At 34.4% G+C, this 14,782-nt stretch overlaps 2 protein-coding genes across 9 annotated transcripts; both read left to right on the top strand.

Annotated features, from left to right (window-relative positions):
* The first annotated feature begins 136 nt into the window (after window positions 1-136).
* Window positions 137-6,854, top strand: Gpo1 (glycerophosphate oxidase 1). Of its 5 annotated transcripts, XM_074248847.1 has the most exons (11): window positions 137-274; window positions 2,207-2,322; window positions 2,754-3,133; window positions 3,241-3,404; window positions 3,492-3,798; window positions 3,904-4,292; window positions 4,380-4,630; window positions 4,710-5,057; window positions 5,187-5,285; window positions 5,340-5,441; window positions 5,971-6,854. In XM_074248847.1, the coding sequence occupies exons 2-11, from the start codon at window positions 2,236-2,238 to the stop codon at window positions 6,103-6,105; spliced, it is 2,262 nt and encodes a 753-aa protein (XP_074104948.1). In that variant the 5' UTR covers window positions 137-274; window positions 2,207-2,235; the 3' UTR covers window positions 6,106-6,854. The 5 variants fall into 5 exon arrangements, with proteins under 5 accessions (XP_074104948.1, XP_074104946.1, XP_074104943.1 ...); XM_074248845.1 differs by lacking the exon at window positions 5,340-5,441 and having other exon boundaries at window positions 141-274; XM_074248842.1 differs by lacking the exon at window positions 5,187-5,285 and having other exon boundaries at window positions 148-274.
* A 2,684-nt stretch (window positions 6,855-9,538) lies between these two features.
* LOC141531218 (uncharacterized) lies at window positions 9,539-14,658 on the top strand. 4 transcript variants are annotated; one of them, XM_074248838.1, is made up of 7 exons: window positions 9,539-9,755; window positions 9,832-9,973; window positions 11,255-11,578; window positions 11,658-12,057; window positions 12,301-12,509; window positions 12,590-14,062; window positions 14,156-14,658. In XM_074248838.1, exons 2-7 carry the CDS (start codon window positions 9,953-9,955, stop codon window positions 14,318-14,320), a joined length of 2,592 nt encoding a protein of 863 aa, XP_074104939.1. In that variant the 5' UTR covers window positions 9,539-9,755; window positions 9,832-9,952; the 3' UTR covers window positions 14,321-14,658. The 4 variants fall into 4 exon arrangements, with proteins under 4 accessions (XP_074104939.1, XP_074104940.1, XP_074104941.1 ...); XM_074248839.1 differs by lacking the exons at window positions 9,539-9,755; window positions 9,832-9,973 and adding an exon at window positions 10,282-11,148 and having other exon boundaries at window positions 11,667-12,057; XM_074248840.1 differs by lacking the exons at window positions 9,539-9,755; window positions 9,832-9,973 and adding an exon at window positions 10,333-11,148 and having other exon boundaries at window positions 12,328-12,509.
* Window positions 14,659-14,782: the final 124 nt, after the last annotated feature.

Genomic DNA, 14,782 nt, shown 5'->3' with positions numbered 1-14,782 from the left:
TATATGAAATAAATTAGTTTAATAAGATAAATTCAATAAAAAGCAAATAAAATAAAATTTGAAATTAATATTAAAGTAACCAAGTATTCAAATAGAAGAATTCTAGCCGCTTTACCGTTGATCAGTCGATAAGGTTTCGCAGGCAGCGCCATCGCTGTCACCTTCAAAGGCTTCCTTGCATATGTGCACATCGAACGTGATCGAATATCATCCACAGTTAACTGCCGCTTCGTGAGGAGCTGTAGCCAACAGGGGAGGATTAGACATAATAGGGGTAAAATTTTACGCGCTATTTTGTAAATTAACATTTTATTATTTTTGTTTAAATTAGTACACAACTCATCCGTAATAACTTGTCACTTGCAAATAGCATTTATTGTGTAATTATCAATTATTATTTCATTAAACAAATTAACAACTCTTAAATGCCAACAGTGACTACGTCTGTCTAGGGGGTCTATACTAACAAACATCATCGACCTAGTGTAAAGTAAGATGTGCCAAGTTTAATCATCCAATGTCAATTATAAATGTTTTAAGTGATAAATTAGTGCTTTCTTCTATTAATCATTTTAAGTAAAAACGTGGATAAATAATTTAAAAAAATTTTAATTTAAAATTTTAAGTGCATCTAAAAACCAATTATTATAATTATATATTTTCAGCCTTGTTTAATGTCGTTCTCCGTAATGCTGTATTTCATCACACACTTCGTCATGCGGTGATTGTATTATAAAATTACCTATAAAAAATTATAAAATAATCACGAGTTACGAGTTACAAGTCATTGGTCAATTTTTTATACAATCAGTACGTTGGAAAAATATTTAACTGATAGATAGATGAACTGTTGAAGATGAATGTCATACCTACTAGTCATAAAGTCTAGTTTGCTTGCGTGTTCGTGACATTTGGGATAATTTGGCACGAGGCTGAGTCCCATTTTTAACTCAAAACCCTTGCGCCATACTTTTATTATTGCTAACATTGTAATCATCTATAATATTTTTTCTCAGGTATTTTTCATGCCAAGCTTGCAAATAGATATATTTTTTTTTTTTTTATTTTTATCAACCATTGTAATAAATACAATTGCAATCGATAATTGTTAGCCAATGCATTTTTTATCTATGTTACTTGATTGTTCGATTTTTTAACGATTATCTACACCTGTCAACTACATTAAATTTTATTTATTTATTAATTGAATTATAATGCTAATAATTGTGTAACTATTTCAGAGCGCAACAATAACATTAACATGTATGTGTTCAGATTTAAATCCCCGGGAGACATGAAAGATAAATTGAGAATTTTTGGCATGACAAGTGTATCGTCTTCGGGGTGAAGAGGGAGTGTCCGTCTCCGTCCTTTGCTGATACTTACGTTATTTTACATTCTACATATACACTCTTACGTAATTTTAGCACACAACACGTGTTAGCTTACTGTTCTATATCAAGGTCTAATGTGCATATATTCACCAACTAAAACGACGCAGTTTAAGTATGAACAATAGTCATGCGTTCTTATGCCGGTTTTTACCGGTCAAATTTTTCACGTGACAATTTTTATTCATTTAATTAAAATGTCCAAGCCAAAAATTATTTTACTATCTGATAAACATATAATTATCAATAGATTTTTTTACCCTGAGGATATTGAGTCACTGTTATCGCTTAAGGTATACGTAATTATCTAATTACTTTACATTTTTATTTTATCAATAAATTCCACACGGAAGCTTTCAAGGCTGCGGTAATTACACCGATATTTGGATAAGGACTTTACTTTAAAGATATAAACTTGATTTATGACCCTTACATTGAAACAGTTGGCCAATGTTTAAAAAGAGATCGTTTAAAATCAACATGCTTACACCATTTATTGGAATCGTACATTGCACTGTTTGTTATATTGATTAGCATTCCTGTTGAAAAACTCCAATAAGATCCCATCAAAAGCGACAAAAGCCACTTAGAAACCAATAAAATTTATGGGTTTCTAAGTGGCTTTTGTCGTTTTTGATGAGATCCTATTGGAAATTTTAAACAGGGATACTACGTTTTACTTCAAATGCTTTTAAATTCCCTCAACTCAGTTATTCACAAACATTTACTACATAAACCTCTTGTGTATTAACAAGCCTGAATGTTTAATGCGTTTTTTTTTTTTTTTTTAATTAAAAAAAATTTTATTGTTTTAGGCTTAAATAATTAATTTAAAGGAATAAATATGGCCTCCCTAAGGTTATTGGCTGCAGGTGCTAGTACAGTTGGAGCTGGAGTCCTTTCTTCTTATTATCTGACATCGGATTCCCCTGTGAGTATCGTGACATCTAATATGACAATTATTCGCTGTATCATTTACTACATATCCATTATTTTTAATTTTATTACATGGAATAAAAGTAACATTACAGTGTTAAATGAATTTTTTTTTTTTTTTTTGGAAAAAAACAAACACTGATATTTTTTTCATTTTATATCAAATATTTAAGTGACAAACAAAAAATGTTATGACATTGAACCTTAGAACTTGAAGTTTTTATTTATAGGTCAAATATTACACACTCTTATAACTACCTAAAATGTGTAGAAAAAAGATATGTCAAATTTAGAAATATTTAATTTTTTGATAAAAATTCATATGGGTTGTCTTTGACCTCAATAGATTAAATAAATTAAATCATCATAAAAAGTTATTTGTATTTTCTTGATAAATTATTTATAATTTTTTTTTTTTTTTTTTAGGTATTAGCAGAGAAAGCGGTACACAAACCAATAAAACGACAGCTGCCTACACGTGAAGATCAAGTAAAGACGCTGAAAACTCAAAACGAATACGATGTCCTAATTATCGGTGGTGGTGCTACTGGATCAGGATGTGCTTTGGACGCTTGCACAAGAGGTTTAAAGACTGCTTTGATAGAGGGTGATGATTTTGCATCGGGCACATCATCAAGAAGCACAAAATTGATCCACGGTGGTGTACGATATTTACAAAAAGCTATCATGCAGGCGGATGTTGAGCAGTATAAAATGGTTAAAGAAGCTCTTCATGAGCGAGCTCAAATGCTTCATAGTGCTCCACACTTGGCACACCCATTACCTATTATGTTACCTGTTTACACGTACGTATGTATTGCGATGCAAAATAACAAACCATTGATTATATGGTCAGCATCTATAAAATTTATGAGTATTCTTTTGATAAATGGAATTTAAAAATAAATTACAGGTGGTGGCAAATCCCTTACTATTGGTTTGGTATTAAGATGTACGATCTTGTAGCTGGCAGTAAAACTGTTAAATCTTCATACTATTTAAGTAAATCAAACGCACTCGAATTATTCCCAATGTTAAAAGGAGACAAACTTACTGGAGCTATAGTTTATTACGACGGTATGTCAAATTTCACTTAGCTGTCATAAATCCTTTGTTCTTTTTATAGCTGTAAAATTTATATTTTTTTCTCTAACACAATACCAGGTCAACAAGACGATGCTAGGATGAATCTCGCAGTGGCCTTGACAGCTTCACGTTTAGGTGCAACGGTAGTAAATCACGTGAAGGTTTTAAATTTACTGAAGGGATTAGACAAAGATGGAAAACGCGTGCTCGTTGGTGCTCGTGTTAGAGACGAAATGACCGGTGAAGAGTGGGATGTTAAAGCTAAGGCTATTATTAACGCTACTGGACCATTCACTGATTCTATAAGAAAAATGGATGACCAAACAGTATCAGAAATTTGCTGTCCATCCTCTGGTGTTCACATTGTACTCCCTGGATACTACAGGTGAACAATATTAAAATTAATTCATTACAATAGTCTTTTATATTTAAAAAAAAATATTTTAATCCTGGTAAGAATTATACTATTGTAATTTAATATTTTCTTCAGTCCCGATCAAATGGGTCTTTTGGATCCAGCTACAAGTGATGGCCGTGTCATCTTCTTCCTGCCTTGGCAGAAGCAAACCATTGCTGGTACCACGGACTTGCCTTGCAAGGTAACTCACAACCCGAAGCCAACGGAAGATGAGATTATGTTTATCTTGCAAGAAGTTAAGAACTACCTTAATCCTGACGTGGAAGTCCGTCGTGGTGATGTATTGTCAGCATGGAGTGGCATCAGACCATTGGTATCTGACCCAAATAAACCAAATACTCAATCTCTCGCTCGTAATCACATTGTCCACGTAAGCCCGACAAATCTTATTACTATTGCCGGAGGAAAGTGGACAACTTACCGGGCAATGGCACAAGAAGCTGTTGATGCAGCTATCGATGGTTAGAACTATTTTTATGATTATATTTTTAAGGAAAAAAAAAAAAAATAACATATTTAAATATATAATTTTATCAATTATTTATTAGCTTGTAAATTGGAGCCAACTGCTGAATGTCAAACTGATGGAATGCTTTTGGAGGGTGCTCACGGATGGAGTCCTACTATGTACATCCGATTGGTACAGGACTTTGGATTAGAGTGTGAAGTAGCACAACACTTGGCTAAAAGTTACGGTGACAGAGCTTTCCCAGTCGCTAAAATGGCATCACTTACCGGAAAGCGTTGGCCTATTATTGGTAAAAAAATTCATCCAGAGTTCCCTTACATTGACGCTGAGGTAATAATTAAATCATTATCAAATATATATTGCTTAAATTAAATTTTAATGATTTTAATAAAATTTTTATTTTTTTCAGATTCGATACGGTTGTCGCGAGTATGCAAGAACCGCAATTGATATGATTGCCCGACGATTACGGCTAGCTTTCCTCAATGTACAAGCTGCACAGGAAGCTCTCCCTGGTATTATTGATATTATGGCTGAAGAATTGAAATGGACACCGGATGAAAAGAAAAAGCAACAGCAACAGGCTAGTGAATTTTTAGCCAACGAAATGGGACAAATGGTGAATCGGGCGTCGCGTGACAAAATTCCAATCAACCTCACCAAGGATGAAATTCAGTTGTACATCAAACGATTCCAGATTATCGACAAAGATCGCAAAGGATACGTATCAATTAATGACATCCGTCGAGGACTTAAGGTTTGATATAATTTGGGTGTAATAATTAATTAATATCTATAATATTATCTTTTTCATTTGAGTAAAATTTAAATTAATCATTAAAAAAATTAATAACTAATTGGATAAAAAAAAAAATTGAAAATTCAGGCTCTTGGAATAGCTCTACATCAAAACGAGATGCATTTGTTACTCAGTGAAATAGATCTCAGTTATAATGGGCAAATGGAGCTGCAAGATTACTTACAGGTGATTTAATGTTTTACTATTTTAACCGGACTGGTATTCTTTCTGTCCTTGTAGCTATTTGGCGACAAGGACGTTCCCGGCGAAGAGCTCCACGAAATACTTCGCGAAATCGACACTAATATGAACGGTCAAGTCGAGCTGGACGAATATCTTCAGGTCTGTCGGAGTCTCTTAATCGCGTTGTTGAGATTTATTTATTTCAATTAATCTGTCGTATTCACACATTCCATACACACTTTATTATTCTTTAAAGCTATTGCATAATTTTTTTTTATTATACGTTCTGTTATTTTAATTATTTAATTATTGTTATCATTAACTACTCCTATACATATCAGTAGCACACTAGACAACTCGAGTGTGCATGTGCTTTTGCTGTATTTATTTATTTACGTATATATCCGACTACTTTAAATTAAACTATATACTTGAATACTCGTTTTTAAATCCATCGTTAGTCACCTAAGCGTTTTTTTTTTTTTTTTTTTTTTTTTTTTTTTTTTTTAACACGGCATGGCATTATTGTTTATTTATTTCTTATACTCTCCAAACTAGCGCCCTATATTAATTAATTATTTTCACAGTTTTTAATACACAGTACTAAATACTACTCTGTTGGTACAAATCTTTAAATTGAATGATTTAACTTTTATTAATTATTGTTTATTTTTTTATCTCCATCTAGATGATGTCAGCTATTAAATCTGGACACGTTGCCTACTCACGATTTGCGCGAATGGCAGAAATGGAAGAAGCGCAACACGAGAAAGACGTATTAAAGAAGAAAATAAGTGTTGAGAGATCAGGAGGAGGTCTATGAAGTGTTTGCGAAAAGTTTGCAACGTTTTACACTTCAATTGTTATGCATTCTTTTCACTTCATCGAGAAAAATTTATCGACTATCACACTCTATTTAATATTTATTGTAGACATTAATTTAATGCCCAGATATTCCGATGATTGAGTCATCATAAACAGTTAAAATAATAATAATTACACTAACAGTAACAATAAAAATAATAATAATCATAAAACAACGCAAAAAGTAGTAAGAAAGTGCAGTAGTATTCTTAAACAGTAAACAATTATTATAAATTAATAATAATTTGCATCGTATAAGTTACCAGCTACTGGCTAACTGGATATAAAAAACCATTGCTATAAAATACTATCAGAAAACACTCTTTTCTTATTCACTACTAATAAGGAATTCGTTTCCAAAAGCTTAAACTGAATTTTAAAAAATATATTAATAATAATAATAATATCAATAACGATGATAATAATAATTTTAATTGTTATTATTATCAATAATGTACTGATTATGGTGCCGTCTTGCGCTTTTATAAATTGATAATTTAATAACGCGCGAAGAGGATAATAAACTATAATTAAGATATAATAAAAAAAAAATCACAATAATATAAAAAAAAACAAATTGATATCTCTAGTCTTTTAATTGTAATACTACAATAATGATATCGGGATTAAAGTCAAGTGTTAAAAATCAAAGGATATATTAGACTATTGTTATTATTATACATATATATATATATATATATATATATATATATATATATATATATATATATACGAAAAAAAAATATGTACATATAATTTATTTCATCTCACTGTCAATGTCACGTTACATTTATTCGATAACATTTATCTCTAACTATATCAACATTAAACAATAATTTACTCAATTTAATTACTGTTGACTTTAATAAAAATTTTCAATTTAAAATGGAAACTGAATTTTAACTATACGAATAATGCAAGCGATTTATCCTTGTTTGTTAACTAATTATTAATCTATTTCTATAACAATATATGTTACATTTATCTTATCTCTCTTTTGTAAAATATTTCCCCGAGTATTATTCAATTTTTGAAATGTAAAAAATTTTTTTCTCTACGCCAATGGATTACTAAAAGGTTCATCTAGGTATACGTCTGGCTGAGAATATTTGCTTTGTAAATGCAATCTGAAAAAACCTCTCCGATTGTTTGTTTTCGCGTATTCATATTTACAAATCCATCGAAAATTGCTCCAAGACCTGTGACAGTAAAAAAAAAAAAAATTACAAAATATTACTTCCAATAGAGCATCAATTTTTTACTCAGTGAATATTATTTTTTGGTAGAACTGTGTTATGTCGTATAAAACTACTGTGAATTTTTAAAATTCATGTACAACTGCGTTATAGTTAGGCAAGCATGTTCTTCCAGCCTAGGGTCAGAAACAGCAGCTGTTTCATTGAATATAGGCCACATTCAGCTTATCAAGGGGCGGCAGTCCACAAGCGACTCCTCCCCCCCATCAGCAAATGTTTTTCCGGGTAACCGGTGTATGTATGGGATCTGCCAGCCTGTTTTAGGTACATCAGCACAAGCTGGTATAAAAAACTACGAGATTGTATTTCGTCGAGGGCAGGAAGAGTTAGCGTTGCGTATCCCCCAGCAAAGCCTTGAGCCCAGTAAAGCCAGCCAGGCTTTATATTATACATATATATACAAACAAAAGTGGAGTGTGCATATTCGATTCGATCCCACGTACCATACTACGTACAAACAAACCGAGGATGAGAACAAAACAGAACTCGAGCGCAAACGCGTCTTCACCACTCTACCCTTACGAGTACCCTTTTAAAGAATCGTTGATGCTTCACCATGACCAGGACCAAGGAACCAAGGAAGGATAACACGATTGTTAACGTCCCCCTGGAAGTCGGGGTGGGCGGCCAGCAGCCCCTGCGTACGCCCCTGTGAATCCCAACCCGGGGCTGGCATTATTTTAGTCAACCAATGAAGGCATTCCAGTTGATATGAACCTGACAAGGATGGAATATATTTTCTGTGACAGCTACCAGAAATATAACATCATATGCGCAACGCCCCACCAGTCTTTCTCTTTTGCTGCCAGCAAACCTGCAATTTATTGTAACATTCATATTATGTCATGATATTGAAGTTAGCTGTCATTTGACCATTTTTTAATTTTATTTAACAAAATAATTTGTTAAATAAAAAAATTATTTTTAAAAAATTGCATTTCTAATTTATTAAAATTTCTAAATATCCATTTTTTTAATGCAGTAATTTATTTATTAGAAAAATTATTAAATATCTGCGAAATTAATGAAAATAGAGTTAGTCGACATCTAAAAATTTTCAGAATTTTTTTTTTTTGAAAAAATTATTACAAAAAAATAAAAAAAAAATTTGCACGTGGAAAAATCTTCAAAAACTGCAAGTGCAATTTTTTAAAAATATTTTTTTGTTTTAATTAAATTATTAAAACAAAAATCAATAAATTTAGAACGTTGGCTAACTTTAATGACATTTAAATTAATGAGAATCAATTTAGCAGATAATCATTAATTTAAAAAATTTTTTTAACAAATAAATTATGGCAAAAAAAAAATGAGAACAAAAAATTGACATTTAGAAAATTAAAAAATGCAATTTTTCGGAGCAAATTTATTTATTAAAAAAAAATTATAATAATGAGAGCTAACTTTTAATGTCATGCTAAATTAATTTTCATTATTAAGTTACAAACACACTCAAACTTCACCTAACAAGCAACCAGCAGATACTGACTTTTCTTATCACATATATTTCGCATGGTACTTACCATTGAGCGGGAAAGAAATCAAGAAATCAGGCATGTCATTGTTGTCTCTGTCTTGCATCTCTATAGTTGCATTTTTCAGCACCAAAGTACAGTTTATGTACGTACTGTTTGTCTCCGTTCTTTTGCGGGTAATTTTATTTTTAACTATCTGGATCTCCAATAGATACCCAGCATATAATACTGTAATATAACCCCAAAGTTTTTCTTAGGTTGTGCTGGGTACAGTACCAAGTACCTAGGGTAGGTATATTATTATTATTATGATTGGATACATACAATAAGTGGAGACAGAAAATAAGGGACAGGACGAAACTATACAAACAGACATTTAATACAGTAGTGTTGAGCCGGAGCGCACGCTCACAATACGGAAACTTGGCAACAAGGACACGGAGCAGCAGTTGGTTGTCTCTCTCAGTGTTTTTTGTTCCTTCCTCCCCTACTAATTGTTGAGTCGGAGCGCAAGCAAGTGAGAAGGAAAATGGCCGGCTGGCCGGTGAAAAAGAAACAGAATTAGCAGACAGCGGCGCAGTCACAGCTAGCAGAACTAGAGAGCAGAGAGCAGAGACAGAGCGACAACAGCACAACCAGCTTGTCTTTGGGAGTGGAGTGAGAGTTTATCCTGTACATTCTACGTGGGCTTGTGCTATCGATCCACTTACATCTTGGCCGACCTCGTCGGACAGTTCCTATCCTCGAGGTCTCTAAAGTGTACCGCGCGGGCGCGAGCACGCCTCTTTGTGATTATTTTAACTGTATACATGTATATACAGTACGTATAGTTAACCTACAACGCCACATCCTCTCTGTGGTACATGTGTTTCGTGAGTGTAAGTTTATAAATTTATATATGTGTGTATTTATGTCTTTATCTGTACAAGTGTTGCAGTGTATGTATACTTACAGGTCTTTGGAATGTGGAGAGCTTCACGAATTCCGTGTAGAAGAAAATAACGCAACGTTTGAAAATAAATATCCAAATATTATTTGCTCCATTCGTGTTTTTAATTTATAAATATAAATTACCATGGTGCTGACAACTAAAAAGGTAATTATTTTTTTTTTTTTTCGTTAAAATAATTTTAGTTTTATTAAATTTATATAAAAATGTTTGGCGGCAACGTGGTATGATGCTGGAAATTAAAGTACATGTGAGAATGATGTTTGACAAAAGGTGTATGATATTTTGTTGAGTACCAGAAGGAAGCGCACGTGTCGATTCGCGTGTTAGGTGGAGTCCAGAGTGGAAAGTGGGTGGAGGCTGAGGCCGTGGAGGCTTTCCGCGGAGTATATATACATGTCGGGCGGCACGGGGGCCGCGTTGTCAGGCCGTCGTCGAGTGGGCGGGTGTGGCGCAAAGAGGGTGTGTGCGCGTCGTTGAATTGTATTTTCAATACAACTTAGACGTAAACCCAACAGCTCTCTACTGTAATATTATATACCATACCATACCTTTACTTGGATTTTCTCTGCTCGTACTTGTATTGTGCTGTATCGCGACCTCGCCGAGAAGCGCGGCAGACTACACTACTACCTTACACTTTGGTGTGTTGGGCTGAATGTCGGAGAGTGGTCGTGGAAGCCAGCTACGATAAAGATCAAATATATATATATATATATATTTGAATATATATGATGCGAAATTGTGTCGAGTAAGACTAGTGTAGAGAGCAGTAGAGAGTGGAGAATGCGCTGATGCTGAAAGTAGAGAAATACCGAGAGCGAGACTGCTGGTGTGCGCTTTCAAAGAACCAAACGGGTGGGCACGATTTGTGACAGGGGCGTAGAGAGGCGTTCCTTGATCGGGTCCTCGAGGAGGGCCTTCTTTGTCCCGCGACTCCTTGGCTGAACTCCTCGCACGTGCATCCGTGATAAACCACCGGGGTATCGTCAACTTCCTCGTGTGCTTGTGCGTCTTATTTGGAGTTAACAATTGTTTGTTTATAAAATTTTTTTTTTATTATTTAACGTTTTGTGACTGTTGTTGGATATTATTGTAATTTTTAATTAAAACCTACTGACGCCAACGGATACACAATGTTAAAGTGGCTATGGATGCTTGATCGTGTGTATATGGATAAATGTATGTGTGTGATAACATGATGCTACATGAACATGCAATAGGGTGTTGACTGAGAAAGTCCAAAGTGAGAGAGACTTAGACTTAAGATAAGGAGGTAAAGGAGTGGGTTAGATAGGATGGAAGGGAGAACTATAGTAGTGGTGAGCAAGATGATAAAATTTTTTTAAAAATAGTTTATGTAATTTATTCCCAGTGAATTTTAACAGATTTCTTGGTTATTATTAAAATTTTATTTTAATTACACAGGAGACAACTGAAGAGGAACAAGATCCTTTGCAGTCTCAATCTCAGCCTCAAGAAGGTCAGGAGCAATTGGAGCAGCCTCAACCTCAGTTACGGTTTCTCAATGCCAGTGTTCTCCAACAATTACAACAGCAGCATCAACAAGAAGTACAACAACAACAGCAACAACAACAGCAGCAACAGCAACAGCAAGTTCAACAACATGGACAACCGCAAGTTATTACTCTCCAACAGCTGCAAAATTTTGTACCCATGTCGCAGCAGCAACATGATCAACAGAGACCTCAAACTATTTCAGTACAAACATTACCCCAGCAATTTTTACAAGTAAGTTTTTTTTTATCATCAGTGTGGTTATATGAATAATAATTTTAGAATTGTTTATTAAATTTTTATTAATTTTGAGGGTGCTCAGTTGATAAGTAATCAGGCAGCTCTACAGCAGCAGCAACAACAGCAGCAACATGGTCAACAAGTTCAAGCACAAGGTCAACAACAGCCGCAGCAACAGCAATTGAGTTACAGTGTAATACCACAAATGCAAACAGTTAATATTGATGGCCAGGATGCGCTTTTTATTCCATCTTCACCAATGACCTCGATGGCTACTCACCATCAGTCGTCACCGACAATGCAATTCACAACAGCTAGTGGGCAACAGGTCCAATTAGCGTCTTCTCAAGTTCAATTGGCAAATGGTCAAACAATAATTACTCCCCAGCCTGTCAGCTTAATCCGAGCACCTAATGTTTTTCCAACTTCCATTATCCAAAATATCGGAGGTCAAACAGTACAACTACCTACAGGTTTGTTAATATTTTTTGTAGCTTAGCTTCCTTCACTCCGGTTGATTTTAAATATTAATGGTTCATTTCTCACTCAATACTTGCCTTATTTGCCTTACATAAACTTTTATTCAATGTCATGAGTAATACCTCTGATGTATATACCACTATAAATCTTTCCAAACAATTAACCACACTTTCAACTTTCAATGCTCACGCTTTTATTCACTAACCACCGCCTTCTATGCAATAATAAATGCGCAGATTCCAAGGCAACCGTGGATGTTTCAGGACAAAGTGTTCAAGTGAGGCCGCTTCAATTTCCACTTCAGCATGTCCAGCAAACTGTGCCTGTCCAAATACCTGTTACCACGAATAATGGACAAACGATTTATCAGACGGTACATTTTCCAATTCAAGCTCTGTCTAATGTTTTTAATATGGGTCCACAAATGATGCCTCAAATAACGCAGGTAATTTTTTAAAACAATACTAATTAATTTATTTATATTAATATTATTGATAATTAATAAAAATAATTATATTTTAACAGATTCCACAGATGGCACAAATAATAACGCCCAATGGTCAAATTCAACAAGTTCAAATAGCAAATTTGTCCCAGCTTCAAAATCTCCAAGGTCAGCAGGTTGCCGCGCAAGTTGCTCAACAAGTAGCCCAGCAGCAAGCTCAGCAACAAGTCGTACAGCAAGTCACTGCCCAACATCAAACCCAACAACAAGTTGTCCAACAACAGCAACAACAACAAGTAGCAGCAGCCCAAGCTCAAGCTCAAGCTCAGCAACAAGCACAGCACCAACAAGTTCAACAAGTCGTTCAGCAAGTGATGCAGCAACAGCAACAACAACAACAAGCCCAGCAGCAAGCGCAACAACAACAAGCTCAACAACAAGCCCAACAACAACAGCAGCAAGTTCAGAATCAACAGGCTGCTGCTTCAACACCAACGTCTAGCACCAGTTGGTCAACGTCCGTGTCGACTCCTGGCAATGTTCAAGTCGTAGGTATTGGCCAACTTGGAAGACCGAATTCCAATGTGATAACAACAAAAGACGGCCAAAAAATAGAACTGTCTACTTTGACAAGACCTGCTGACGGCATTGAAAATGAATTAAAATTAACGAGCTTAGATGCAAGTCAATTGGCTGCTGGTCAAGTTATTCATATACCTACTGCACAAGCTGGACAGCAGACAATCCAACCAATTACAATAACAGGCGCGCAAGGCCAGCAACTTACTCTCATATCAGCTTCTGCGTTAACGAATTTAGCGTCTCCCCAGGGAGGAATGATGCGAAGCATAAACGTTGGAAATGGAGGAATAATGCAAATTCAACCTGCTGGTGGTGTTAGTACGCCCAATGGATTTCTTCAATCGATACCTTTACAAAATATCCCCGGGCTGAGCAATGTCCAAGTGATCCCAGCAAGTGCTTTACAGCCTGCTACTGTCCAAACACTGCCAACCGGTGCTGGAGGTACTCCAATTGTTACTGGACAAACAGTTCATCTGGACTCCAGTGATCCTACAAAATGGCAAATACTTCAAACAATACAAGCCAATGGTACAATAGCTCCAGCTACTCCAGCTCCACAACCGCAGCAGCAGCAACAAAATACCACGACAATAAATACTACAGGGGAAGGTGAGCCTAAGCAGCATCGACGACGTGTTGCCTGTAATTGTCCTAACTGTAGTGACGGTGACAGGACACGTGATATAACGCATAAGCGTCAACATATTTGTCATATTGCGGGTTGCAATAAAGTTTATGGGAAGACGAGTCACTTGAGAGCTCATCTCCGATGGCATACTGGAGAACGACCTTTTGTTTGTAGTTGGGTATTCTGTGGCAAAAAATTCACCCGATCAGATGAATTGCAGAGGCACAGAAGAACTCATACAGGTGAAAAAAGGTTCCAGTGTCCTGAGTGTACAAAGAAGTTTATGCGTTCAGACCATTTAACGAAGCACATAAAAACGCATACTAAAATACGGAGCACCGTAAGTTTAAAGTTTTAATTTATTTTATTTTATTTTATTTTTTTTAGTTTATTTTGTTTTTTAATATGAGAGCTGTTTGTTTGAATATTTCAGGAAGCTGCTACATCCACGCAAGAAGGCTCATCAGATAGTCAATCTTCCAGCGAAGATAAAATTATAATAGCGCTTCACAAAGAGACTGACCAAGCGGATATTATACTACCTGGAACTATCGAGGGCTTGCAGAGTGAAACACCGACACATGTAACGAATGAATGAGCGTATTAATTATAATTATTGATTATTATTATATTTTTTTTTTTTTTATATTGTTATATTTTAAAATTATTCAAAGATGAATAACATTAATAATTAATAAGAACAATCAATTTATATTTTTAAAGTTTGACTGGATACTTTAGCAGTCAAAGTATTAGGTTTCTTTAGTTATTTTTTAAGGATAGTAATTATTTTGAAAATTATTTTTTTGTGTAAAGTCTTTAGATTGACAATTTACAGGGATTGCTAATTATATATTTTTCTAAAAAAATGTATAGAATAATTGTAAATAATGTATATGACTGTAAAAAAATTTACACAAAAAATTATACACCCAAAATTTAAAAATATATATAAATACGTGTCGACTTATTTATTGAATTCATTAATTCAATTATTTTTAAGGATAGTGGATTTATAAATTAAAATGTGGATATTTTATTTTGGGAAATTGGCTTGACA

This window comes from Cotesia typhae, unplaced genomic scaffold (genome assembly GCF_013202065.1).
Source record: "Cotesia typhae breed Kobodo isofemale line unplaced genomic scaffold, CoteBio_Ctyphae contig_5, whole genome shotgun sequence".
Taxonomy (NCBI): Eukaryota; Metazoa; Arthropoda; class Insecta; order Hymenoptera; family Braconidae; genus Cotesia; species Cotesia typhae.
The sequence above is the reverse complement of the archived record's forward strand: the minus strand, read 5'-3'. Positions and strand labels throughout refer to the sequence as shown.

Coding starts and splice junctions, on each gene's coding strand:
- Gpo1 (XM_074248847.1), top strand. CDS start 2,236: ATGGCCTCCCTAAGGTTATTGGCTGCAGGTGCTAGTACAGTTGGAGCT. Junction 3,799..3,903: donor GTACTCCCTGGATACTACAG/GTGAACAATATT, acceptor TATTTTCTTCAG/TCCCGATCAAATGGGTCTTT. Junction 5,286..5,339: donor AGCTGCAAGATTACTTACAG/GTGATTTAATGT, acceptor CTGTCCTTGTAG/CTATTTGGCGACAAGGACGT.
- LOC141531218 (XM_074248837.1), top strand. CDS start 11,125: ATGGAAGGGAGAACTATAGTAGTG. Junction 11,149..11,254: donor AAGGGAGAACTATAGTAGTG/GTGAGCAAGATG, acceptor TTAATTACACAG/GAGACAACTGAAGAGGAACA. Junction 12,058..12,300: donor AACAGTACAACTACCTACAG/GTTTGTTAATAT, acceptor ATAAATGCGCAG/ATTCCAAGGCAACCGTGGAT.